Genomic DNA, 27,664 nt, shown 5'->3' on the forward strand with positions numbered 1-27,664 from the left:
GAATTATTACAGTCCGCAGTCGCGCACACAGTAGCTGCTGTCCTGACCAGACCCATGAGTAACAGCTCATGCAGCGGGACATGTCCAAAACAGCACAATGTGCTCTGGTTTACTGTTTCCGCCCACCTTGGAAATGTTATTTCACTTCATTTTTGAGATATTTAATATGAATATATATATTTTATTTCATGTCATGGAAATTAACTATATGTATATATATATATATAATGTAAAAGTAAAGATAAGTGTGTTTTGATTCCCCAGGATCACACCAGATTTGAGGTAATTTGGTAACATTTGGGTTAACATGATTTCATTAGGTAAAAGAATGTGGTTATAAAACACCACATGTGCATCCAATGATGAATATACTTCTTAACATTTAGAAGAACATAATTTTTTAAAAAAGAAAGAAAAGAAAAATAGCAGTAGGCATATCCATTTAATCCTTAAAGTATTCTGGTATTTTAAAGTTACTTACTTTTAAGTATTTTCGAAAAGAAGCATCAGTTTTAGGAATAAAGATAAGATTAAAACAAAATTACGCAACATTAAAGAAAAAATGATGATTATACCAGATTTTATAGCATGGACAAAAAATATACGTCTGTGAACTCCGTGAGCAGACATGGTGGAGGCATAAAGTTCCACTTTTTGTTACTTATCGACTCTGTGCCGAGCTGGGTAAAATTCACATACTGCAGTTTTATTTTTTTTTAAAATTATAATTTAATGTAAAATATGTTCAATCCGTAGTTTAGATCCATAGGTCCCAATAGCTGCACAAATCCAGGTAGGAGAGTGGTGTGGGAATTATAGAAACTATAGCATGAGGCCATTACTGTGTAATTCTGGGATTACAGTATAACAAATGTTATGGGCATTTCTTTCTTCTTCTTTTTTTTTGCGGTTATGTAAGACTCGCACTGAATTGTTGCGCCTCAGCGTGACTTCCCAACCCTACACAGGGCAGCATGTGTGCAGATGAACAGATTACAGAAGCTTATTTATCTTCATTGCTTGATGTTTTTTCTTCAAAATGAGGAGTATAAGTATTGCTCACACTTTGTCGGGCGGGTCTTCCAGTCTCCCGTTAAACCCCTCCTCTGCTGCTGTGGCGGTCCCAGTATAAAACCAGCGCGCAGCCCTCTGCTAGGTCTGGCGCACCAGCTGCGATTCGGCCAAGTGAACTGTCGAGAAGGAGCAGCCGAGGTAGCTGAGAATAAGGGGCAGGAACCAGCTCTCTCCAAGCCCTTTAATACTTCACTTGCTTTTTTTATTTTTTGCTATTGCTTTTTTTCCCATCATCTTAGTTTTTTCTGCTTTTCATTGAAATCTCCGTTCCATAAAATGAAGGGTAGCCCGCTCACAGGGTTACTGCTTGCGCTGTGCGTAAGCAGCGCAGTTCACGGCTTGCCAAAGAAGAACAAAAGACAAACTGGCCAGTATCAGGTGTATCCCGAGCTTCACGATACATCGGCTATTAATCCAGGTTGGTACAAGAACTTATTCTTGAATTCAGGGGGCCTGACTGTGTAACTTCATGCATTAGAAAGAGATTTCTAGTGCGTTTTGTGTTAAATGAAAACAACAACAACAAAGAAACACGTGATTTCGATATGTTTCTTTCCATGTGAGCCAAAGCAAACAAAAAGTTTAATGTCCATTCTACTGTTAAAATGTTTAATAATATATTATTTGTAGTCGGCTGTGAGGAAAACGGTCGCTCATACAGAGTGAACGAACAGTGGGAGAAACCTTACCTTGGTAGCACATTGGTGTGCACCTGCAGGGGAGCAGCAGGCATCAAGTGTAAAACTAAGCCTGAAGGTTAGTGCGTCTTTGTAGTGCACTATCACTTGTTTCACGACTCTTGTGTTGATCCCGACAAGTGAAAATAATAAAAAAAGAAAGAAAAACAAAACACACACACAAAAAGCAACGAATACACGGAGAAAGGCACAGATGTTGTGCGTTTTTACGCAGCAAGAGAAGACTCCAGAACAGCTTCTCGGTAAGAGCCTCTTTAACTTTGTGCTGTTTGTTTTTTCCTCTCAGTGGAGGAATCCTGTTATGATAAGTACAATGACCGGACATACCAGGTGGGTGAAACCTATGAGAGATTACATGAGAGGATGACTTGGGACTGCACCTGCATTGGTTCCGGCAAGATCAGCTGCACAATAGCGCGTGAGTTCCTAGAATACCAAATACTAACCTTGTTGAAACAGCATAATGTGCTGGAGTGGTATGTCTTAGCATGGTAGTTTTTTCTTTGTCAAAGTGCATGACACACATGGCAATACAAGTATATGTGTGCCATCTCGCATATACAAGAGGTCTTTGAAATCAGCAAGTTCACATTTTGTCATTCACAGATCGATGCCACGATGATGGGAGGTCTTATAAAATCGGGGACACTTGGCAGAGGCCTCATGACACCGGTGCCTACATGTTGGAGTGTGTGTGTCTTGGAAATGGCAAAGGAGAGTGGACATGCAAACCTCTCGGTGAGCAGGGCAGAAAAGAAAATTTTACATATGAACTATGAAAAGCAGACAAATGTAAAATATTGCAAAAGATCAAAGTTTATATATTCATCATACACACAAACATGGATGCACACATACACATTTCCCAGAAGCGTGACTCTTTGATACCACTGCAAATATTTGACATGAGTCCAGTCAAACAAGATAAGCGAGTGAGACAGCATGTCCTCTGATTTGCTCATCTTTCACTCCAGCTATTGATTTTTGTTTGGTTTATGTCTAATACAAATTGCCCAGTGTGATTTAGATTCTGCAGATTCAGTAAATCAAGATTTGTTTATCTTTCTGCAGGGGAAAGGTGCTATGACAATAGCTTAGCTGCCACGTATGCTGTAGGAGACACCTGGGAGAAGCCATACCAAGGCTGGATGATGCTGGATTGCACCTGTATGGGCGAGGGGAATGGACGCATCACATGCACCTCAAGAAGTAAGCAGAATCCAAACATACACAAGCACAAATGCAAGCTTTTCTTCAGGGGCAGCTACTAACCACTGTTGTACACCAACCAGACCGCTGCAATGACCAGGATACAAGGAGGTCCTACCGTATTGGAGACACATGGACGAGGACTGACACAAGCGGACATCGCCTGCAGTGTGTGTGCCTAGGAAACGGCAGAGGAGAATCAAAGTGTGAAAGACACAGCTCAGGAAGAGGTGAGACTTGAAAATCAGAAACCAGTGCTCAACAAGAGCTCTGAGCTTGTCGCTGTTAACAGACCTGACGTTGGTTGTTTTTTAAAATGTGTTTACAGCCAGAGTCGTGTTGACCCCAGTCCGGCAGCTTGAGCTTCCCGCTGAGAGAACCTGTCGCACCGACTCTGGAGCCTACTACTACGATGGACAGCGCTGGATCAAAAACCAGGGCAGCAAACAGATGCTCTGCACCTGTTTGGGCAATGGAGTCAGCTGTCAAGAATGGGGTGTGTACCAGAAGCAAATAAAATTGGGTATTTTAATACAGAAGTCTTGAGGCTGGCTCAAGTGGCTCTTGGAGTCAATCCCAGAGAAATTGCAGTCTTTTGTAATTTTCTGTTGGCTCCATTCAGCTCTGCATGTTGCTCTTTGATTGGTATACTGAAGTCATTTTTCCCACCCTCCCTCCCCTTTTCCCACAGAGGCCAGGAACCAGGTGTACGGTGGGAACTCTGATGGCCAACCCTGTGTATTCCCCTTTGTCTTCATGGGGAAGACCTACTACTCTTGCACCTCAGATGGACGTTCAGATGGGCAGCTGTGGTGCTCTACAACCTCAGACTATCAGAGAGACCAGCAGTACTCTTTCTGCACTGAAAAGAATGGTGAGACTCAGGAATATAGATGTAAACTGCAACTTTGCCCCAAAAATTGATGTGCAGTTACTGTTGTCTAGCATCTTTAGTTTTGCCACTCACATAATAAAGATTGTGTGAATAATTGTGTGGTTAGAGCCAATTAAGCATGAATTAACTTGTATGTGTACTTTCTTGAATCCAGCAATTGTGACAACACGGGGTGGGAACTCCAATGGGGCCCTGTGCCACTTTCCCTTCCTCTACAGCGGTCGCAACTACACCGATTGCACCACCGATGGGCGCCGTGACAACATGAGATGGTGTGGCACCACCTACGACTATGATTCAGAACAGCGTTTTGGATTCTGTCCCATGGCTGGTGAGTGTGTTTGCTGTTTTTCTCATTTGAAGGTACTGAACTGGTATATTGTTATATAACACAGTTGGGCATTTAAATACTTTTGCCATTTTTGTTCCGATTGCACAAAATGCTTTTTGTCTTCTTCTCATCAAGTCGTTTCTCACAGACTATAATGATGATTTGGTTGCAAGGTTCACTTGTAGACAATTGGGGAGTAAATAATTGGCACTTAAAGAGGTCATGGGAGAGTGATGATGCTATTAAGGCTGTTACGTAACAGTAACATACAAATTCTGGGTTGAAGTGGACCAAGAAAAACTCTGTGTCTGGACATACGCAGCACCATGTGAATGTATACATGTACCAACACACTGATAGCTTTTTTATGTTTCCTTCTTTAATTAGCTCATGAAGAGGTATGCACCACCAGTGATGGAGTGATGCGCCGTGTGGGCGACAAGTGGGACAAACGCCATGACGTCTTGGGTCACATGATGCAGTGCACATGCCTGGGAAACGGCCGTGGGGAGTGGAACTGTGTTGCTTACTCACAGCTTTTAGGTCAGAGGGCTAAATCTAACAAAACCTTTTATATTTTGTCTTCAAATACTCTCCAAATAATGTGAAACTTTAAATAAAAGGTGAATTCATCTTCCTGTCTTTTCTCTGTGCATCCAGATCAGTGTATAGTTGATGGTTTGACCTATGAAGTAAACCAGGAATTCACCAAGCGCCACGACCAAGGCTACATGATGAACTGCACCTGCTTCGGACAAGGACGTGGATACTGGAAGTGTGACGCTATTGGTACGTTCACGGCTCATTACTGATTGGCTTTTTGGGGATTAAATACTGAGAACTGCTGCAGCTGAAAGACAGAAAAGGCAGAAAAACAACCCCGCTGTTGTCTGTCCCATCTGCTCAACTCTTTTGTCTCCTTGTGTTTTCTGCAATAGATCAGTGTCAAGAACCACAAACCAGGACGTTCTATCAGATCGGCGAGACGTGGGACAAAGCCATCCATGGCATCTACTACCGCTGTTATTGTTATGGCAATGGGATTGGAGAAATGAGATGCGAGCCCCAGCAGACCTACCAAGGTAAAAATGCACAGCTCTGTTTTAAAAGTCCACATGTTCTGAGTCATAGAGAGTACATGAAAGATGGGCGTAGCTACTTTTGATACCCTTTGATTTTTTGGACTGCCATTCTGAATGCTTAGTTTTGGCATTTTAGGTGTTCCACCGTGGCCAGATCGACTTATTCAAAATAGTTTCTTCAGCATCTAAGGGACTTCTGTGGTCAAAAATGAGCCAGAATGTAAACAAACAGGTAGAAAATTTAGCCTGAAGAACAGCCTAAACCTAAAGCTTTTCTCATTTGTAACCATTGGTCTGAATGTCCTTTCTTTTAGCTTTTCCACCGACCTATATGGATTTTGGTGCTCAGTTCATGTTTGCTGTACTAAACCAACTCCCATTCATTATTGACTTCCTCCCACTTACTCCTAACCTTGCCAGACAGGTGGAGGGAAGCGGGGGTTTGTGGGTTTCTTTTTTTTTGTGTAACTTTAAAGTCTGCCAAATGTTGAAATTTTGACAAGCTGGAGTTACCCTGTCTGTCTGATGCTGAATGATGTTTTGTTGACTTGCTAAGCTGGAACAAGGTGAATTGCTGAACAAGGGAGAGGGGCTTAGAAGGCAGTCACTTCCTGTCTTTGTTTAGTTGTTTACTGGGGGAATTTGTACTGCATTGTGAGCCTTGAATCAAACAACACTGACCTTGCTAAATGAATCTCACGCAATCAGAAAGTCCTATCTCTATCTATCTATCTATCTATCTATCTATCTATCTATCTATCTATCTATCTATCTATCTATCTATCTATCTATCTATCTATCTATCTATCTATCTATCTATCTGTCTGTCTGTCTGTCTGTCTGTCTGTCTGTCTGTCTATCTGTCTGTCTGTCTGTCTGTCTGTCTGTGTCTATCTATGGGTGTGTGTGTGTTCTCTAGGGAACAGAGACGAGATAAACCATGATGAATATAGTATGCAGACGTTATATCTGACTTGAAAATGTCTGTGGGTGTTTGAGCTGGTTTAGCATCGTCTGGTGGTTTGATTCTGTCCCCGAGCAATGACTCCCTCTGACAGAACTCACCGAAAAGTAGCCAACTTTCACCCACACTCCCTACACACAATGCTGTTAAGTTATGTGAAAAAAAATCTTCTCACTTCTACCCTTTCCTTTACTCCTGATGTCTTCTCCTAAATCTTTTTTTTTTTCTCCTTAGATGGCCGCAGACCAATCCAGGTGATCATCACAGAGGCTGGGAAACAGTCCGACTCTCGCCCTATTCAGTGGAACGCCCCTTCATCTGTTCAGATCACCCAGTACATCCTGAAATGGAGAGTTGTGAGTCTCACTTTCGCTTCCCTCGGTTACAAATTGCCTCCAGAAATGAAAGCGAGTCGTATTTCTTTGCTCAAAATTGGGCTTTAATTTTGCTGAATAGTAGCATTTAGTAAAGGCGGATACATTTGTGATTGAGGGTGAGTGCCTCTGGTGAAGTCTGAAGGTTGAACAAACAAAGTGATTAGAGGGTAAACTTACTTGCCTTTGCAGTCTGTACACGCAGACACAGGTTTTTAGCAGATGCCCAGATAAACATCCAGTGTTGTTGTTTTTTCTCTTTGAAGACCTCAAAGACGTCTTGAGGCAGGTTGAGATGTTAATGAACTTCAACTGAAGTCAAACTTGCTTCCGCTTTATGGGTTTGGACTGTATTTCTTGGACAGCAAAGCCACTCAAAGTCTAAAACCTGCTTGAAAAGTTTATATTTTTCTAACAGTTCAAAGCCAGTTGACATACTCCTAATGGAAGAGCTGACACTGAATGGCTGCCCAGTCTCTAACATATACAGACCACAGGTTTATTTCCCAGAGCTAATTAACGACTCCACTGCACACCCTTTTGATTTATTTAGTCATAACTGTCTTTGCCCACAGGTGGATTTTACCTCATTATAAAGTAAATATAGATGTTTAAATCTCTATTTTTTCCCTAAGCGCTTTTGAAAAGTTCTTGTTGAGTACCTCTTCTTTATCTTCACAGATTAAAATGTTTAAACTTGCCAACCTCTCGTTATCGCTAATCTGCAGAAAAACACCCGTTCTCCCTGGAGAGAGGTCACCATCCCGGGGAACATCAACTCCTACACCATTAGCGGGCTGCGTCCAGGCATTACCTATGAGGGTCAGCTCATCAGCATTCAGAACTATGGACGCCGTGAGGTCACGCGCTTTGATTTCACTACTAACCTTGGCTCCTGTGAGTATGCTGTACAGCTACATGGCTACACCAAAGCAGCACATCTAAAGAAATATTTAAAATAACGCCATGCTCCTTAATTTCAAAAGTGGAGACATATGAGGGAGAGACGACTGCACCTCCACCTGTGTTGGACACCTCCGAGTCTGTGACAGAAATCACCTCAAACAGCTTTGTTGTATCCTGGACATCAGCTGATACGACCATCTCTGGCTTCAGGGTGGAGTATGAGCTCAGTGAGGAGGGGTCCCAGCCTAAAGTTCTGGGTGAGAGCCTTTGACCATCCCTGAAACCTCCGTAATGCCTCCATATTTCCTGCAGATCAATTCAGTTTTTATTATACAGAGTTCTGACTTTTGACTGTGTTCCAGATGTTCCTCGCACATCCACCTCTGTCACCATCAGTAATCTCCTGCCTGGACGCAGATACAACGTCAGCGTCTTCGAGGTCCCAAGTCGGGGGCAGCCGAACCTCATCCTCACTACCTCACAGACCACAGGTAGGACAAGCTCTCTTCTCCACTGTCGTGATGTTACACTCATAGTCACCAAGTGCGTTTGAAGGAATGATCCTCTCATCCTTTGGGCAGCTCCTGACGCACCTACTAGGCATGTTGTCAATGAAGTGGGCGAAACCTCCATCCAAATCAGCTGGTCCAGACCTCAGGCTCCTATTACTGGTAACAAACCATTTATTTTGTATTTGTTTGAGATATAAATCCTTTTTCTTATCCTGGCTGTGTGTATAACTGTATACTTGTGCCTGCAGGCTACCGTGTGGTCTACACACCATCAGTGGAAGGCAGCAGCACAGAGCTGACCCTCCCAGAGTCAGAGACGTCCGTGACCCTGGTTGACCTTCGCCCCGGTCTGCTTTACAACATCAGCATCTACGCCGTGGAAGAGGACCAGGAGAGTGAGCCTGTTTTTGTACAGGTCAACACTGCTGGATCTCCTCCGCAAGGTAGACATAATATGCCTTTTAAACAGAATTAATTCACGAGTTAGCACTGTAAAACTTAATTTTTCTTTTTGTGAAAGATTTGAACAATATGCTGTTCTTTAGATCACTCAGGATTCTTTTTAGGTGATTCTTAGCCTTTCGGCTGTCTGTGAAGGCTGAACAGATTCAGTTTATACTTGCAGCTGGAGATTCCTTATTGGGCCTTAGAAAGGGCTTTTCTCTGCTCAGTTAAGAGGGCTTGTCAAAACATGGCTTTGTCAAAATGTGCTTTTATGGTTATAGCCATACCATTGTAATATTTTTCTTCCTGTCTCCTTAAATATTATGGACCTCAGATGACTTCTTTTAAATCAGACTTGGCCGCAAAACAGTGACCTCTTTAAACTTAGTTTAAAACACTTAGAAAGGCAAGGATGCATTCATAAATCATTCATAAATCATTCATAAATCATTCTAATATCTTTGAGAATATTTTTAAATGGATTTCCATTTTAGACTCTAAGCTAACAGCATCTATTTCATCTAAGCCAAGCACAATTAAATTAAAGATTTTTAAAAAGCAGCAGTAATATTTGCACCTAATAATGCATATTTAGCTCTGTATACTTATTATATATATAACTTAGGTATGAGGTTTTTTTTTAAAGGTTATGTTTTTACCTATGGGGCCTAATAAATGTAAAATAAATATTAAGTTCACATCTGTCTCCAAACATAACCAATGACATAGTAAAAAAACTCCTAAGGAGACTCTAAGGTTTGACTGTGACCCTTGTTAGTCAACTAGCACTCTCCTCTCCACAGAGGTGGTCCAAGCCCCCACAGACCTGCAGTTCTACGAGGTTTCGGATACGAAGGTCACCATCACCTGGACCGGTCCACCCAATGAGGTGTCAGGTTACAGAGTCACTTTCTCCCCCGTTGGGTCTGATGGCACTGACGTAAGGCCCCTGGGGCTGCCTGTCTCCACCAGTGCATACTCTGAGATCACCCACTTGCAGCCAGGCACGCTTTACCGCTTCTACGTCTATGCCATCAGCAGCAGAGTGGAGAGTGAACCTCTTGTAGGAGAAAAAGCTACTAGTAAGTGCCACTTTGGAAAAAAGCCCAAATACATAAACGCAGGGATTTTATCCAAAACACAACAGATCATTTTTGCCTTACATGTGTTATGCTTTCTGCCTCCTCCAGAACCTGATGCACCCACCGATGTACGCTTCACTGAGATCGGCCCTGACAGCGCACTGATTGTCTGGGAGGCTCCTCGTGCCATTGTCAGTGGTTTCCGCCTTTACCTGAGCATCGAAGGCTCAAGTCCCATTGAAAAGAGGATCCCAGGCAGGGTCACCCAGTACCTACTGAAGAATCTACGTCCAGATACGGAGTACACTGCCACCCTTTACTCTGATCTCGAAAATGAGCTCAGCGAGGGCGTCACCACATACTTTACCACCGGTCGGTATTTGGAGAAACCGAACACAAGTAAAGACGGGAATAAATTGCTCCAATCATTTTAAAATATTGTCCCCCCCCCTTCTTCTCTTTCTTACAGCTCCCCAGATGGGAAATGCTCCCACTTTCAGTACTGAGGTTACCGACACCTCGATCATTGTCACCTGGATACCCGTCCGCAGGTTCAGCTACAAGGTTAGCTCATTACATTAGAGGAATCACTGGAGCTGTTCACTAACTACTTATCTCCAAGCAGTGTCCAAGCACATTTAGAAACTAGCTGGTGAACATAGCGGAACCGTAAAGAGACAAAGAGCCTAATATTTACCCTCTGGTGTGGGCAGATTTTAGGCCATTGCTAATTGTTTCTAATTGTTTTTTCTTTTAAGCGTATTCTCCAGTTCTTCTCATTTCCGTTTTATTTCCCCAGCTGTCTGTGCTGCCCAGCGAGGAAGGCGAGTCTCCCAGGGAAGAAACCTCTTCCTCTGGACGTGTTTATGTAGATGGTCTGACTCCAGGAACTCAGTACACGTACAGCGTTCAGCCCATCTACAATGGACAGAACCGCGGAAATCCCATCACCCGCAATGTTGTCACTTGTACGTATCTGTTTTAATTTCACAAATAAAAAGCCAGGCACTGTAGTGACTGCTGAACAAAACCAACTATAAAACCAGTTGTGTGACCGATCGTCCGGTTGATTTGATACTGCTCTGAGCTGACAGAGTGCCGTTAAAACCATTTGGCGTGATTTTGTGCCAGACATTTTTTGCTGCGCTGAAGTTTTTTTTCAATGCGTCATGGTCTGCTGTTTCTTGTTGCAGCTCTATCTCCTCCCACTGACCTCAGACTTGAGTCCAACCCGAACACAGGAGTTCTCACAGCCTACTGGGTAGCCTCCAAAACACCAGGTAAATATTGACTTTGCTCCCCACGCACTGACAGCCCATTGGATCACAGAAGGTCTCTAGACCTTGGCCTTCAAATAGTTTTTTTCTTTTCACCAGAACAAAAAGCTGTTCCTGGTATTTCCTTTTGATTTCTAATATTAATTCATGAATTTGTTATATTTCCCGTCTCTCTGCAGGTATTACAAGCTACCGAGTGACAAGCAGACCAACCAATGGCCAGAGAGGATACTCCCTTGAAGAGATTGTTGCAGTTGATCAGACTTCAGTTGTTCTAGAGCACTTGACTCTGGGTATGGAGTACAACATCAGCGTGTTCGCTACCAAGGACAATGTGGAAAGCAGTCCAGTGTCCACTATTGTCACAACAGGTAGGAGCCAGAGGAAGTCATTTACACGTGGTAGAAAGCCACAAAGACTAGTGTGTCTGGTTCATCGTGAGGAACAAATGACATAATTTTCCCATTCAATGAAAATGGACCCTGCTACTCCCATCCCCACAGAGCTTGGCCTAGTTTCAGAAGAAACTAAAGCTGCATTAGTTAATTTTTACCCACTAGATAGAAGAATAATGTCATTATGTACAAAAATACACTTACATTTTGAAGTTAGCGAAAAGATTACCCATTTGCACATTTGGTAGCCATGGGACTGTGTGCTGGAGCTCACTATTTGGCAACCAATTTAAATCTAAATGTCAGTGTTCTTTAAGCTCAGTTTTGGTTCAAATGTCTAATGCAGCTTTTTTTTATAATCTACTGCTAGCATGATTATTGGCTAACTGACCATTTGCATGGAAATCGTGTTTATCACTTGGTAGGGTGAATATTTTTGGGATTTTTTTGCACGTCCATTAGTAGTATTATTACTGCCTTATATTTACCTTTAATTATAATTTTAATTCTGAATGTTTTCCAATCCAGTTATGTGTAATTGTCTTGCATGGTTACTGTTATACCCAGGTTCTCTGAATGCTTTATCGGGAATTAAATGAATGTTCTTGATATAACCAATGAAATAATTGGGGCTTTTCTGTCTGTCTAATTTTGCTTGCGCTTTGCAACATGCCTAACCCTTTCAGACATCCCCGCTCCAAGTCAAATTGACTTTGTCGACATTACTGACACCACCATTGGGCTACGCTGGATCCCTCTGAACAGTACTACCATTATTGGTTACCGGATAGTGGTAGTAGCTTCAGGCCAGAGCTTGCCAATTTTTCAAGATATGGTGGAAGCATCTGCTGGTTATTACACGATTCGTGGTTTGGAGCCCGGTGTGGACTATGACATCAGTATCTTCACTGTTACAGAAGAGGGGGACAGCGAGCCGGCCACACACACAAAGCAAACGCATGCTGGTGATTTATTCTTTCAGTCCATCACTGGGGAGGGGTTGGGTCTTGATCTGAGGCACCTTTATTCTTTTTTAAGTGTGCCACACTGCAGTAAATATCTGAATTTAATCATTTCTCTGATATTTTCTTTGTGCCACTGGAAGTCCGCCGTTATTTTCTTAAACTCATTGCGTTACCAGTGATAGCTATAGCTTATAACCCCTCATTTTTACAGCCATTCCAGCTCCCACCAACCTGCAGTTTGGAGGAGTGGGCCCTGACCACATTAGGGTGACTTGGTCAGTCCCCAGAATTGCCACACCAAACGACATCTCTCGGTTCGTTATCCGTTATCACCCCGTATCCACTGATAATGACATCAAGGAGGTCAATGTTGGAGGAGCTACCAACACCTACTTGCTGCAAAGTAAGAAGAACTCAGAGGCTTGAAAAGGCAAAATGACTTGTGCTGCTCCATCTCGAACAATACTAATTGTACCAATCATCTTCACAGACCTGCAGCCCAACACTGACTATCGTATCAGTGTGGTGTGTGTGTATGGTGAACGAGAAAGTAGACCAGCCACAGGGACTCAAAAAACAAGTGAGTATCTACACAGGTGGCCTCACAGAAGAACCAAGGGTGTTGCAAATAAAAGATGGATGTAGCCCCCGAGTCTGAAATGTCCATCATTTTTCTAATGATGGGCGGGGAGAAACTTAAAAGAAGCATAAGAGTCTATAAAGATCCCAATTCTCACTTCACTGGTATTAGTTTATTATCTCAGTCACTAGTTTCTTGATGTGATGTTCATTAGGGTAAAAAGGGTGTTAAACGAGAGTGTGAATACAGTGTGATTGACAAGATGTATGAGTGCGTAATATCCTGCAGAATAAACTACAACAGAATAACTACAATGCTACTATAAATAATATCAACAATAAATATTTTGTCTCTTATTCCAGAGGTACCTAATCTATTTAAAGCTTGCCTGCATTTGGTGACTTTTTGTGTGATTTTTTATTAATATCAGTTGATCCATTTCAGATATTTTACATTAACGTTTTCTTATTTCTACTAGAAAGACTGTATTTGGCATTATCTTTGTATATAACTGAAAATGTATCTCAGTTTTTCACTACATTTTTCTTCCAGCGCTGGATTCCCCGACTGGCTTGGACTTCTCCGACATTCGGACCGACTCCTTTACAGTTCACTGGCAAGCTCCACAGGCTAGAATCACGGGCTACCGAATCCGCTATCAGAAGACCAGTGGTGGACATGCCAAGGATGAGAGGCTCCCCCCGACCAGAACCCACTACACTTTGACTGGACTGTCACCTGAAATCGAGTACATGATATATGTGTATGCTGTGAGCAGCAGCCAGGAGAGTCAGCCTCTGACTGGCACACAGGCAACAAGTGAGTCCCACCTATTCTTTTAGTTAGTGGGCGTGATCATTCCTCATCTGTTTTAATGTTTTTTTTTCCTCCATAATTATCCTCTGTGATTTTCTCTATTCTGTTATTTAATGTTTTTCAGTCTCTGATTCGCCCACTGACCTAGTGGTAACAAGATCCACCCCAACCACTGTCACCATACGCTGGGATGCTCCCTCTATCTCAGTGAGAAACTACAGGATCACCTATGCAGGAACAAGTCTGTACATTTTATTTTTGAATTCTTGGTTTCCTCTAACGTCAGCCACACAAGTTTAACACTTGGGCCTTCTTTACTGTCCTCTCAGGTGGCGAGACTCCTCGGGAGATTAATGTCCCAGGCACTCAGACCACTGCCACCATCACCGGACTGAATCCCGGCACTGAATACACCATCACAGTCTATGCAATTAGCGGACGAGGCGATAACCCCGCCACCAGTGTCCCCGTCTACATAACACACAGGACTGGTACAGAAATACGGGAAAATTTTTGGAAAAGCAACTTAATGTTGAGTGTTTATGGTAAATCTAAAGCTTTAACCATTGTTCCTTTAGATATCGAGGCCCCCCCTGACATGCGGGTGGCTGATATAAGTGACAACGCCATCACAGTACGTTGGTCTCCTGCTCGGGGACCAATCAGAGGCTACAGAGTCACAAGTATTCCCAAAAATGGCGTGGGACCCTCCTACTCTGAGGATTTGGCTCCTGGTAAGGCCTGCAAGGAATGCCAGATGCTCACAATCAGATTGCCATGATGATTTAATTTTTCACACACAACACTCATCATCTTATTGGCTCCTTTTCTGCTCTCCTGTTACAGATCAGACTGAGGTGACTTTCACGGGTCTGATGCCCACTGCTGAGTATCTTGTGAGTGTCTATGCCCTGGGCAATAATGGACAGCCGTCTTCCCCGCTAATAGAAAATGCAGTCACTGGTTAGTCTCACTTAATTCACTTCTCTTTCAGCTCTAACTTTATTTGTCCTGATTCCCTTGCACTATGTTAGAGCTATACTCGGCAGTTTTGCTACAGGAAATTCAGGTAAATTTCCTTCAAAGCCAACAGGAAAAATCTATTTAGCACTGAGGAATCTTTCTGTTCCTCTTTTTCTGCAGCTATGGACCGTCCGAAGGAGCTCACCTTTTCTGACATCGACTCCACCTCCATGCGCATCTCCTGGGACAGCCCAGACGGTGCAGTAACGTCATACCGTGTCTTGTACACCAGTGCAGAGGAAGGTGAGAGAGAGCTGCGCCCAGCACCCAGAGGGGACCAGGACAGTGTGGTGCTTAGAAACCTTCGCCCTGGAACAGAGTATACTGTTAAGGTCATCGCCCTCCATGACCGAACACCCAGCTCACCGTTGGTGGGAACTCAGGCCACAGGTAGCGCTAAGCAGAAATACACCAAAGCATTTGTCTCCATTTGATATCCCCGTCTTAAAACTTTGGCCTTGACACTGTGTCTTTGTGCTTCAGTAATCCCTGCTCCCACCAACCTGGCGATCTCAGAGGTCAGTCCTTCCTCCTTCACTGTGTCATGGCGAGCTCCAGATGCGCGCCTGACCGGCTACCGTGTAGTCGTGAGCCCCAAGAACATCAACAGCCCTCACAGAGAAATGAACGTTGCTCCGGACACCACTCGTGTTGTGGTGCCAGGGCTCATGGTAAGCAGAGTTCATGTGTGAATCTTTACATGGATCCACAATGGGTCAGTGAGTAAATATGAACTGTGTACTGTGTAGGTGGCAACCACATACCAGGTGCAGGTTTACGCTCTGAAGAACACAGTCACAAGCAGACCAGCGGAGGCAGAAACCACCACGCTGCAAGGTAACGTGCTGCGCCATAAATGGACACATCTGCAGACCTCACTCGTGGTGTAACTGATCCTTTTAAAATTGCTTCTGTTTCACCTCAACGCAGCTTTGAGTGCTCCTCGCCGCGTGCGTCTCATCAAAGTAACGGATAGTTCTTTCACACTGACCTGGCGTTCCAAGCTGGAACCTTTCACTGGTTTCCTTATTGAAGCCATTCCCCAGAGTGGATCGTATCCCACCATCACCAAGACCATCCCAAGTGAAGCTTACACCTACACCCTCACCGGTACGCCACACTTTAACGCATTTAAGGTCTTAAAGAGTGATTTTGGAGCTTCAGTCTTGCTTTAAAGTGTGTTTTTGTGTTGTAGGTTTGCAGTCCAACACTATTTACAATGTTAACATGTACACTCTGAGTGGGAACACAAGGAGCGACCCCTTCACTCTCAGAATTCAAACAGGTAATGCAAAAATCCAGGTTTAAAAACGGCTTCTTTTTTTTTTTTAAACAAATGTTAATTTCAGTGTAATATTCTGGTTTTTTATTTCTGTCATTACATAATGTTACAGTACACTGATCTGCATAGTACACATCACAGTTCCTTAAGTTATGTAATTCAAGAGACAACTGCAACTAGAAGAGGCAGAAGCATGCAAGGTTTCCTGACCTGTTTGGGGCTAGCAGCTTGAGGATACCTAAATCTCTGGCAGTTTTGCATTTTTAATCTGATTGTGTACATTAGTTTTTCAAAGATTAAAAAATCACACTCGTGATGTAGAGGTCACAAAAATGCATGTATCAGATATGATACTTTTGGCATTACAGCGTTAAAGTGAGAAATAATTTGTAATTTTACAGCCAAAATTACAAAATAAATCCAGGATGCTTGTATGATCTTATGTTGATAAAGGGTTAAGTCACAACAAATGCAGCTTCAGCCTCACACAAGTCACATCCTAGTTTGCACACACAGAGAAAAAAAATAGCATTCGGGCAGTTTAACAGCTGTATTTGTCCTTACAGCTGCCCCGCAGGTCCAGGCGGCCACCAACCTGCAGTTTACGTCCGTCACCCCCTACTCCATCTCCTTCACCTGGCAGCCACCTGCCACGCAAATCACAGGATACTATGTCACCTATGAAGAGTCGGGAGGAAGACCACAGGAGCTTTTCCCAAGACCCCACGCTGGCCAAAACTACGCCACCATCAATGGTACGTACTTTTATTTGACTTTTAAAGCATCACGCAGGATTATCCTGACACACCAATTACGCGCGGAAAAACAACAGTTTTCCTTTTCTTTGCTCAGATCTAAGACCAGACACAGAGTACATCATCAAGATCATCGCCATCCAAAACACGCAGAGAAGCACACCTCTGGTGGGCAGGAGCAGGACTCGTGAGTACTTATACTGATACTTTTTTCTCTGTATGGTGATAAATGTGAAGTAAAAAGGATCCATTCAGAGTTCGAGTCAGTTACTGGTAAGATTAAGGGGTGGAACGGCAGCTTTCATCTGCTCAGCTGGAGCTGTATGAAGCTTTAGATCAAGTGTGTTTCCAAAATCTAAACCGATAATACCCACTTTGTTATTTTGAATGTCCTCGCAAATGTCATTCAAAATATCTTGTGTGTTTGTAATAGTGCATTATGACACACTTTGCAGTGAGTTGCATTGCTGCGTATCCGTCATCCCTTTTGGCTGAGATGTGTTAGAGCTGCTCTGCTTTAACTCCCCCTCGTCTAACCTGCTTGCTTCCGTAACCTCGTCTCTCCCGCCAGCTCAAGACCCCTTGCTTCCTTTGCCTCTGCCCCAGCCTAACCGCCCTGGAAATAGCAGGCTGGATGTGCCTGAATCTCTGGACAACAAGGTCCAGTTAGTGGGCACCAATAACCAGGATGGGTTTGGTGATCAGAGCCAGCATGTGGAGTACAGAGAGTACAACAACAATGGAGACAACGGATATAATCAGAATCCACTTTCTCCCTATGGCCAAGTTCGTGAGCCCCTGGTGTTTGTGCCCCTTCCTGATGCAGAAGGCCGCAGAAAGCCCATTGTGAAGCTAAACATGCCCGTTGGACCCATACTCTTTAACGAGACAAGTGTGCCGCTGGAGGCCCAAACTCAGACCACCGTCTCCTGGAAGCCTTATAGGCAGAGCAATGCCTACCTGGTGTCCTGTCATCCCATCACACAGCTAAATGAGAAGATGTTCCAGGTAAGAGGCCAGTCCATTATTCAATTATTCTCATTATTCCCATTTATGAGAATAAGCTATGATTTCTTCCTCTCTACCCAGGTCCGCCTGCCAGGCACAGCCACTACTGCTACCCTGCTAGGACTCACTCCCGGAGCAGACTATAACGTTATTGTGGAGGCACTCCTGGGGGCCCTCAAACACAAGATTCTGGAGCAGACAGTAACTGCTGGAAACACAAGTAAGCTTCCAGCTTTGATGTATCTGAATATATTATTAAAGGAAACTGAATGAAGCCCATCGTGGTTAATTTTCCCCCCACTTTCTTCTTCCTTCAGTTACAGAGGGAGATTCCTCAAATAAAGACACGTGCTATGATGCCTTTACTGCCACCCATCACGACGTCGGTGCTGAATGGGAGCGGATGTCTGAGACAGGCTTCAAGCTGTCGTGCAGGTGTCTGGGCCTGGGCAGCGGCCACTTCAGATGTGATTCATCTAGTAGGTTTTTAGGGTATCTTTCCCCAATACGTGTACATGGATGGAAATTGAATAAGTTTCACTCGGTTTCTGTATGTTCTTCTCAGAGTGGTGCCACGACAATGGCAACAACTACAGAATTGGAGAGAAATGGGACCGTCGCTCAGAGAACGGGAACTTAATGAGCTGCACTTGTTTAGGAAACGGCAAAGGAGAGTTTAAGTGTGAACCACGTAAGGCCTCTTTAACTTTTTAATTGAAATGTTCTGTGGCTGTTACAAAGTGAATGAGCTGCGTGTCATTTTTAACCCAAATATCGATTCACGCAGATGAGTCCACGTGTTACGATGATGGCAAAACTTACCGGGTGGGCAACCAGTGGCAGAAGGAGTACCTGGGTTCTATTTGCACCTGCACGTGCTTTGGAGGACAACAGGTAAGACACGTGAGCCTTCCGCATGTTCTCGTTACATCATACGGGATCATCCAGAGATACGGAGGGCGTGGTTAAATGCTTTTTTTTGCCTTTATTAGGGCTGGCGATGCGAGAACTGCAGGAGACCAGGTGGCGATGTCGATGTCGGTCTGCTGCAGCCAATCAGATATGGAGACAACACACTGCGCAAAGTGAGTGAAATGTATTGAAAATCAGGAGACATAATACAAACTGTAAATATCAGTTTTCAAATTGCAGTAATCTGTTGTGTAACAGTCTGCACGTGTCAAAGTTTAAAACTGTGCCACCGTTCATCCTCCAGAACATTCACTGCCCCATCGAGTGCCTCCGGCCTGAACTGCTGGCAGATGCACACGTTCCTCACAATCCTCGGGAATGATGAGCTGGTCATCTGACATCTGCTTTGCTCCCTTACCGTCAAGTTGCTGCACTGTCTCACCTTGTAGAAGCCACGCTGTCTGTGATGAAACAAACTAACTGCCTTATCACATTGCTGACACATTGCCCTGCTGCCCTCATCATTAATCTTCACTTGAGTCTATTCACTGTCGACTGCCAGGCTTCTGAAATTGTGATGTATTAGAAACAGAAACCCCCAACTTTCTAAAGTTATTTAGAACTTGTCCAGTCAGATTTACGCATCTGTCAAATTGGCATTTGTTTCCCATTTAAATTTTTTTCAATTGTATCCTGACCAAAACCCATAAAGTACTTACTGTGCTAAAAAATGTAGTTATTACCAGTGTTGCTGAAACTGTCCTCAAAAATGTGCTTCTCTTTTCTGTAGCCCCTCTTTCATTACAGAGGGGTCGCACTGTGTGTGATTGACGCATTCTAAAGTTCTGCTAATTTATCCCTTTGATCTCATCGTGTGAATGTGTTGAACAAGGATGTGAACCGTTCTATTTTTGTACTTTGTGCCAAAGTGTTTCTACCGATGACAAATAGAAGTCCCTTATTTTAATAAAGCTGGAGAGATTCTTAAACATTACCATGGTGTTTTGTTTTCTTATTAGGGTTGGGGGGTGGGTTAAGGTGCCAACAATAAGCTTACAATGGCAGGAAAAAATATTTGCCCTCTTCCTGATTTCTTAGTTTTCTGCATATTTGTCACACTTACATTTTCAGGTTTTTCATTATTCATATTTTGCATTTATTCATTTATCCAAATCTGGTTGGCCCCATGTGAAAAATATATTGCTCCCTTTGCTGAATCGTGATTTAACTGTAACCACATTTTTTTCCACGCTAGTTCAATTTTGCTGAACAACTCACTGCAATCCCAATGAAGCACTGTGACCTTGAGTCTGGATTAATGCAATAAACTAACAGTGCCATGCAGTTAGCACAATGAAAGAGACAAAAAAGTCAAACTCCAAGTTTATTTCATAGTGTTGCAAGACTGACCTACAAGGATCAGCTGCAGTTACAGTATTACACTCTTGAACATTTTGATCACAAGTCAGGAATGTATTTAGTGTGTTACAAAATTGTGCGTCTGTTTCTACAGTTCAGCTAAATGTAGGAATGTCTGAAGATCAGCAATGTTGCACACGTTTATTTCGTCTTTGTAAAGACATGAAACAGAGCGAACTCAACGCTTAGTGAACTCAGTGGTGGAAGAGTCGCAGGCTGGTGTGCACCAGAGCAATGCCTTGCTCATTACAGGCATTGATCACAACCTCATCAGCAGCAGAGCCCGCTGGAGCTGCAATGTATTGAACACCGCTCTGGAGACAGACACACACAGGAAGGAAATGTGAGTTATGACAGGAAGACCAGGGTTTAAGTTGCAGTGAGATTGACAAGGTGTGTGCAGCATGTACACGTTCTTCATGCAAGGCACTTACCCTTTTGGCCCGATCTATGTTATCTCTGAAAGGGAAGAAGGCGTCAGAGCTGACAGCCACAGCCTGCAGTGAGCTGATCCAGTTCTTCTTTTCAGTCTCTGACAGTAGCTCAGGGACCTCTTCATACATCGACTTCCAAACTTCCAAGTCTGGGCCCTGCCGGCACAGGACAGAATATACACAGGACACAGCCTTTCATTTACTCACACAGTCTCAAACTTGGCATGCTGTTGGATTAGACATGACATTGAACATCAGAGGTGGGCACATCTTAAATCTTTTGTATACAAAAAGTCAGAATCTATTAACGTAATAAAATATTCTGCTGCTTTGTGCCTCAGTCCTCAATATGCACAGGAACATTGGATGTGTTTACATCTCGCAAAATACAGTAATTCTTCATTGTATCTATTGTACAAAACACTTAAAACTGCATATTTATTTGTGTCCATGTCAGAAGCTGAGTTCCTCTTTGCATTTAAGACACAAAGGGTTGCATGTACGCATTTTAAATATTCACATAAACACGAATGCAGTCTTGAAATGTTTACATCCAAACAAAATAAAAACACAGTTGTACTTTTTCCTCACTGGTAACTACAGTGCACGTCTCCAAATGTTACTCCCTCACCTCTCCAATGGTGTCGCTCACATACTGGTCGATTGCGTTGGCCATCTCTGCTCTCTTCACACCACTGCGAAACTTCATGCTCAGGACTCGAGGGTGGTGCCTGAGCCACCAGTTGTCAGCTTTGTCACCCGCCAGCCGAGTGCAGTGGATACGAGACTGCTGCCCTGCACCAATACCGATAACCTGGAAAACACAGGTGAAGAAAGATAAGGGAACAACTGAGGCTCCTCTGGATTCCTTCCTCATTTACCCGCCACCTCTTACCTGTCCGTCTTTAGCATAGCACACAGAGTTCGACTGCGTGTACTTGACGGCGATGGTTGCCACGGTGAGGTCACGCACAGCTTCCTCAGAGAGCTTTAGGACACAACAGAAGAATCTGTCAGATTGGATCGAGTCAGTAAAACGTTAACACACTTCAGTGTCTTACCGAGCCTTTGGAAACAACGTTGCAGAAGAAGTCCTTATTGATACGTCCTCCATTCCTCTTTTGTTTGAGATAGAGACCGAACAACACTCTCACCTCGGTGTCATCGGGCTCGTAGTCAGGATCCATCTGAGACACAAGCATGGACATAACCCAATTTACATAGTATGTATGTACTGTACACATTTTTATCTTCAGTATGACTTGCAACTACTCCAGTTACATTATCTGCCTAGAAAAAGAAAAGAGCTGGTTATTCAATCTGCATGTGTCTGAGAATTATGAGGCTTTTAGTCAGTACGTCCAAAGACATGCTTCCAAAAACAGAGACAAATACAGACGTGTGGAAACAGCGCCCTCACCTGAAGCACACAGTAGTTGCCATTCTTCTTTTTGGAAAGGATTTTGAGTGCCTCCTCATCATAACCAGGAGCAATGATACCGTCTGAGACCTAAGAATGTTACATTACCAAAAAAAAATTATAAAGATAATAATAATAGTAATGATTAAAAAAAATTAAAAAGCTTGCTCTCTTGTTTACCTCTCTTGATATGATCTTAGCAGTGGGAACGTCACACACATCTGACAGAGCAATGAAATCTCCAAATGAAGACATCCTGTCTGAACCTGGAGGCACAGAGTAAATGTATAACATATTAAAAAAAGAAAAAAAGAGAGAGAGCCCAGCACACAATCATTTTCAGGGCATCAGCTATACAGATGACTTTTTAACCTCTTGCCCTTGCGTAGGCGGTGGCGAGTGGGCTGAGGTCCTTCAGCATGTCGTGCACCATGCACACTTTGGCCTCTTCCTCGGTCAGAGGAACTCCTACTGCGGCTCCTTCAGAAACAAGGTGACAGCTTTCATTGTCAGATCTATGCGGACACTGTTAACTGTAAGAATGCGTCTGAATGGGGTCTTTCTTTCTTACCAGCAGGGCTGACGTGTTTGAAGGAAGTCGCTGCAGCCATGCCGAGGGCTCTCTTCAGCTCCCTAACGAGCTGCCACGCGTTCAGAGCGTCGCACAGGTTGATAAAGCCAGGAGCACCGTTGACCACTAAGAGAGAGAACGTTAAAAGAGGATGGGTGACATTAAATGACAGATTGCGGCGTGGCATGGTGTGGTGTGAGGGTACCTGTGAGCGGCAGAGCCGCGCGCAGAGTGTAGATTTGAGCGGGTGCTTGGTGGGGGTTCATGCCGTATCGCAGAGGCAGCTGGGACACGCCGCGGCTGTACTGCCCGCGGAAGTAGTCGGATATAGCCTCATCATACTGTGCTGTGTGTGTGAAGGCCTGCACAGGAAGCAGAACGAGTAGAGAAAGGTTAGGAAGAAGAAAAAAAACAAAACTGCTTACATCACTTTCTGATGTTTTAGGGAAGGAACCATCTCTCCACAAGAAAAAAGGGCTGCAGGCAAAGTGGGACAGTTATCAGTATTTAACTCAATGCTCAGTGCAGTCAGACTGTGAGGTTAGAGTTCACTGCTCCTCAAATGTTAAACTCTGTAAGTTAAACACATTTCATCACTCTGTGATAAACAGCCTGGACTTCGACTCGCTGACCCTCTTCTCTGAGCAAATAGCAAAACCAGAACAAATAGTCACAGGGGGAGTAGCAACTCCTTAATGATCACCCTCAAGCTTTTGTTTTTTATTTTTAATCATAAGCCAGCTTAAAATAGCACTAGGTAATACAATGTTGTGATTATAAAGGATTGATCAAAAGAAAGCAAACTCCCTGAAGTCCCCACACATCAAGACTCCAACAGCAGCAGCAGCTATTTTGGCAACAATACCTTATAAAAAAAAAAAAAAAAAAAAAAAAGAGCCGGAGGCTTGATTTCCCCTCTTACTCCAAACAAAAAGTCTCTTTTCAGCATGGAGCTTAAAGTGGAACAAGTCTGAACAGAATGGATGGATGTTCGAGGCTCATGTGATCAACTCTGAAACTGCACTTTTAAAAATTCTCCACGCAGGATTATGACTAATCCCATCAGGAAACGGTCTTTGACTCAACTGGTTATTAAAATTTAAGTTTAAGCAACATCGTTTTGAAGGCAACTAGCTGTAACATATGGCTCCTTCAATACATGATCAGGCTTTAAAGACACCCTGCCCCCAATAGGGCTGGGTCATATCATACCGTTCACTGTAATACCGGTTTAATGTTAGGCAATGATAAGAAAATGAAATATGGCGATAGAATATGGGGAAAACGCACATGCGCAGTGTCTTTGTTTTCATACGCACATGGCAGAAAAAGCATGGCGGTGATGGAGAATGAGGATTGTTGAATGAAACAGATGAACCAGAATTGGTTTGTAAAAATGCTGCAACTTCAGTGATATGGAAATGGTTTGGCTTTTGCAAGTCAGATACACACCAAAGGACAATTTTTGGTAGAGCATGCTAGCGGGCCGTCGTTATTACCGTGTTTTTCAGAAAATAAGACGCACTTAAAATCAATCCTTTGTGTGCTCCTTATAATCCCGTGTGCCTTATGTATGAATTCTGGTTGTGTTTACTGACCTCGAACCAATTTTATGTCATACACGGCGCTTGAAAATCTGTCAAAAACAATGTTTTAGTACGACTTCCGTAAGTTACGAAACCGCACCGCTTGATGGATTGTCGGAGCATTACGGCAACCGCAGTCAGGAGCCTCGCGGAGTGATACGTACTGTGCTTCAACATAATATTACTGTATTGTGTGTATAACCTCTATTTAAGTTTTGTGGATATTACACATGGTTATGCTGAGGATATGTCGGCCAATTTCCACTGGAAATGCCTTTCGGTTAAACTGTCAGCAAGGATTTTGCATTTGCACTGCAAAACTTTTATATATCTTTAATGCACAAAAAACAGCTGCTTGTTTAAGTGAAAATACATTGATGGGGCTTTTTTTGCACTAATAAAGTTGTGGACTTAAAGTAAAGTAAAGTATTTTGTCTCGCGCCAATTATATCGTCAGTTATATCTTTATCGCAAATTTTCAAATATATTGTGATAAATATTTTTGGCCATGTTTCCCTGCCCTACCCCCCAACCAAAATAAGCAGCTAGCAATTTATAAAATATAAAAAGTAGTGATATGTGAATTTCTGAAACTGCAGTATACCAACCAACAGGCAAACATGTGACTTCGTGTGATCACCTGGTCACGGCTGATAGCCGCCCCTCCCTGAGCCTGGCTCTACTGGAGGTTTCTTCCTGTTAAAAGGGAATTTTCCTTCCCACTGTCACCAAGCGTGCGCTCACAGTGGGTCATTCAATTATTGGGATTTTCTCTGTATTACTGTAGGGTTTTTATCTTGTCTAGTCTTATCTGGTGCTATATAAATAAAATTTAATTGAATGACAAACTTTAAATGGTGTCCCTCTGACAGGTATGATAAAGCAGAAACGCATAAAGAAATTATGCGTTTGGAGAGGTGACAGCTCATGCCCTTTTACCCCATTTTCAAAATATAATCCAAAACCAACCCTCACCTCAACCCTGCTCCCCCCCAAAACTGCATTATAACATTAAAACCCTTAAATCTAAAAGCCCACCTCAAAAAGTCTACAAGTTTGTATTTTCCTAAAATTCCTTTCTCAGAAAATCAGGTCACACGCTTGCAACAAAACAGACTCACTTTCAGGGCCAGAGTCCGGCGAGTTTCCAGGGTCGTGTCTTTGTCCGCCGAATTCTCCATCTCCTTGGCAACCAGCAAATAGTCAGCAGGATCGCACACAATGGTGACCCGAGCGTGGTTCTTGGCTGCTGCTCTGAGCAGAGTTACACCACCTGAGAAGAAATAACAGTTTTTATCAATACACGCAGAGTACACAAATAAATAAGTGTTTCATCATTAGTAAGACAGGCAAGCAAAGAGTGCACTTCTATGCATTACCGATATCAATCTGCTCTACGGCATCCTCCACCGTGACATCCGGGTTAGAGACGGTCTTTATGAATGGGTACAGGTTGCACACCACCACTCTTGAAGAGGGCAAACAAAGGAAAATCTTTTCATACTTAAAAACTTTCAAACACTGGAGTACAAAAACGAACTGAGGGCCCTCACATTTTAAATGCGGGTGCATTTTTCTAGCTAAACAGCTGCTTCTTACTGATCCAGCTGTGGAGGCACACTACACAGCAGTTCTGCCAGCTTCAGATAAGTTAAAGATGGAGATCAGTTCAGTGGGAGATACTACATAGACCTAAGGTGTTTATGGGAATCCACATGCTCAAAACAAGCTGTTCACGGTTAATTCTCTTATACATGCATAGTGTTTTCAGTCTATGCATATAGGCATAATAAACTCGATGAACTTATTGCAACTTGTCTGAGAGAAATCCACGTATTTCCTCGGATTCTGTTGAGCAGAAGTGTCTGACATACTTATGTGAATGAAATTACCACAACTGGTTAAACAGATCGTTTTATCAACGTGCTGGTGCTTCCCTTTGGTTCTGGATAAAACATCTTTGGTGGGCACCGGGCATTTTTCGTGGTAGGTATTAGTAAGCAGGGTCACCTGCTGTTTGAAAAGCTCTAATGTTCAACCTGTAATGATCAAAATCGTGTTTTGCAGCACGGTGTTACAAACTGAATGGGGTTAATCGTGTGTCCACGCAATACATTTTTCCGCTTCTTTATTTGAGACCACTACCAAAGAAAGTACAAAGCAAGACAAGCTTTGCTCGAGCGTGTCTTATGACTACTTGTGTAAACAGTCAGTAAATGAAATCATAAAATCCATTAACTTTACTGCAGTTTCAGCATTTTTTCATATGTTGCCAAACCTTTTTAATAATCCGACAAAAAAAAAAGCAAGTATTGCACACTGACAACAGGATCCACTGATTTTCTTGTCTTTAAAAGAAAAAAAAAAAAGTTGTTAAGAAACAGTCATCTGCTAAACTTCAGTCACGTGTTGTTTAATTTTCCACTGAGGACACAGTGAAATCTAATCAGATTCTTCCAATCAAACAGGAGTCACAGGATGAGCATGCACGGGCAGCAGGTTTCCAATTATCCGGCAGCCAAATCAACTCGACATGCTTCTTGATTAACAAGCACGTGCCTGCACTCCACATGGGTCACACATGCACAAGGGTTTCATTTCCACTCAGCTTTTTCTCTTTCTACTGCAAGTACACACAAACATCCATCATACTGTACACATCAGAGTATTTTACATGCTTGAGAAAGCTTTTGCCCATTTCTGTTTGCTGTGTTTGTCTCACCTTACCAGGCTGTAGCCCAGCTTCTCCATGTCAGCGGTGTCACTGGGTGTTTTTCTGGCCAGGATACCTCCATGCACTGCAGGATGCAGGGTCTTCACTCTGCCGCCCAGCATCTCTGGATGTCCAGTCAGTTCAGACACATCCCTGACACAAAGCAGAGACTCTGAGAACTTAGAGAGGGCCTCACATGCTGCAGGTATCTACAGTACTGCAGTAATACATGTGGACGCCTATGGCTTTGACTTTAAGGGCTAGTGGAGCACCCACCTGACGGCCAGTCCAGCATCCCGCAGGGCTTTGGCTGTGCCCCCTGAGGCCACCAGAGACAGCCCCACACCCACCAGCCTCTTAGCGAAGTCCAACAGTCCAGTTTTGTCAGAAACACTCAGAAGTGCTGCAAAGACAGATGAGCAGAGATTTAACCCAGGACTTGTTGTCATTTTACAAACGCAAACGAAGAATAAATGCCCGTTTTTAGTGAAGTGGAGCTAACCACGTTGGCTAATGTTAGCCAGTCAGCTAGCAGCCTGCACCAAAACTCAGAAAGTTTGCTTCATGCTCAGAGAAACTCACCAAGCTCCGAGGAAGCCATGTTCACGGTCACAGTGTTCACAGTGGGCAGTCTGTCTGTCTGAGCGTCGGCTGGCTCTCTGCTCACGCTTCTCCCAGTTTCACAATTAGCAAACGATGCAGAGGAGGCTGAGGCAAAGCTGCAGGCTGTTCACGGCTTCATCATGCGCTTCAAAACTACGAACACCCGCCCTTCTGAAGCCGGCCCGCCCCTCGCACACAAGCGCACCCAAAAGAGCAAAACGGCGCAGAAAATGCGCATTTACATTAGAAAAACGCAATTAACACAAAATATTACTACAACAACAACAACAATAAGTGCTACTGCAAATAATAATAATGACCACAAACACTCACT

The 27,664-nt window shown here is 43.4% G+C and overlaps 2 protein-coding genes across 5 annotated transcripts; one reads left to right on the forward strand and one right to left on the reverse strand.

Annotated features, from left to right (window-relative positions):
• Positions 1–1,144: 1,144 nt before the first annotated feature.
• Positions 1,145–19,578, forward strand: fn1b (fibronectin 1b). 4 transcript variants are annotated; one of them, XM_084916764.1, is made up of 46 exons: positions 1,145–1,492; positions 1,705–1,830; positions 2,059–2,190; positions 2,379–2,510; positions 2,844–2,981; positions 3,065–3,211; positions 3,310–3,477; positions 3,673–3,855; positions 4,031–4,207; positions 4,595–4,750; positions 4,868–4,996; positions 5,146–5,289; positions 6,488–6,609; positions 7,356–7,524; positions 7,614–7,790; positions 7,896–8,024; positions 8,115–8,204; positions 8,294–8,488; positions 9,293–9,571; positions 9,680–9,943; positions 10,041–10,135; positions 10,371–10,539; positions 10,765–10,851; positions 11,028–11,219; positions 11,930–12,208; positions 12,420–12,611; positions 12,699–12,788; positions 13,341–13,607; positions 13,729–13,845; positions 13,934–14,095; positions 14,183–14,338; positions 14,451–14,567; positions 14,748–15,017; positions 15,111–15,298; positions 15,377–15,464; positions 15,558–15,737; positions 15,823–15,912; positions 16,476–16,664; positions 16,762–16,851; positions 17,236–17,672; positions 17,754–17,892; positions 17,990–18,151; positions 18,238–18,363; positions 18,460–18,566; positions 18,665–18,757; positions 18,889–19,578. In XM_084916764.1, exons 1-46 carry the CDS (start codon positions 1,351–1,353, stop codon positions 18,964–18,966), a joined length of 7,359 nt encoding a protein of 2,452 aa, XP_084772890.1. In that variant the 5' UTR covers positions 1,145–1,350; the 3' UTR covers positions 18,967–19,578. The 4 variants fall into 4 exon arrangements, with proteins under 4 accessions (XP_084772890.1, XP_084774415.1, XP_084775121.1 ...); XM_084918289.1 differs by having other exon boundaries at positions 17,491–17,672; XM_084918995.1 differs by lacking the exon at positions 11,930–12,208.
• A 377-nt stretch (positions 19,579–19,955) lies between these two features.
• On the reverse strand, positions 19,956–27,497 carry atic (5-aminoimidazole-4-carboxamide ribonucleotide formyltransferase/IMP cyclohydrolase). Its single transcript, XM_084920120.1, has 15 exons — positions 27,310–27,497; positions 27,004–27,130; positions 26,737–26,880; positions 25,394–25,482; positions 25,136–25,287; positions 22,634–22,790; positions 22,429–22,554; positions 22,230–22,337; positions 22,038–22,123; positions 21,858–21,947; positions 21,499–21,624; positions 21,333–21,425; positions 21,069–21,251; positions 20,438–20,593; positions 19,956–20,317 (listed from the first exon to the last, which is right to left on the reverse strand). Exons 1-15 carry the CDS (start codon positions 27,326–27,328, stop codon positions 20,198–20,200), a joined length of 1,776 nt encoding a protein of 591 aa, XP_084776246.1. The 5' UTR covers positions 27,329–27,497; the 3' UTR covers positions 19,956–20,197.
• Between the last annotated feature and the right edge of the window lie 167 nt (positions 27,498–27,664).

This window comes from Perissodus microlepis, chromosome 1 (genome assembly GCF_051167445.1).
Source record: "Perissodus microlepis isolate ML-2025 ecotype Zambia chromosome 1, ASM5116744v1, whole genome shotgun sequence".
NCBI lineage: Eukaryota > Metazoa > Chordata > Actinopteri > Cichliformes > Cichlidae > Perissodus > Perissodus microlepis.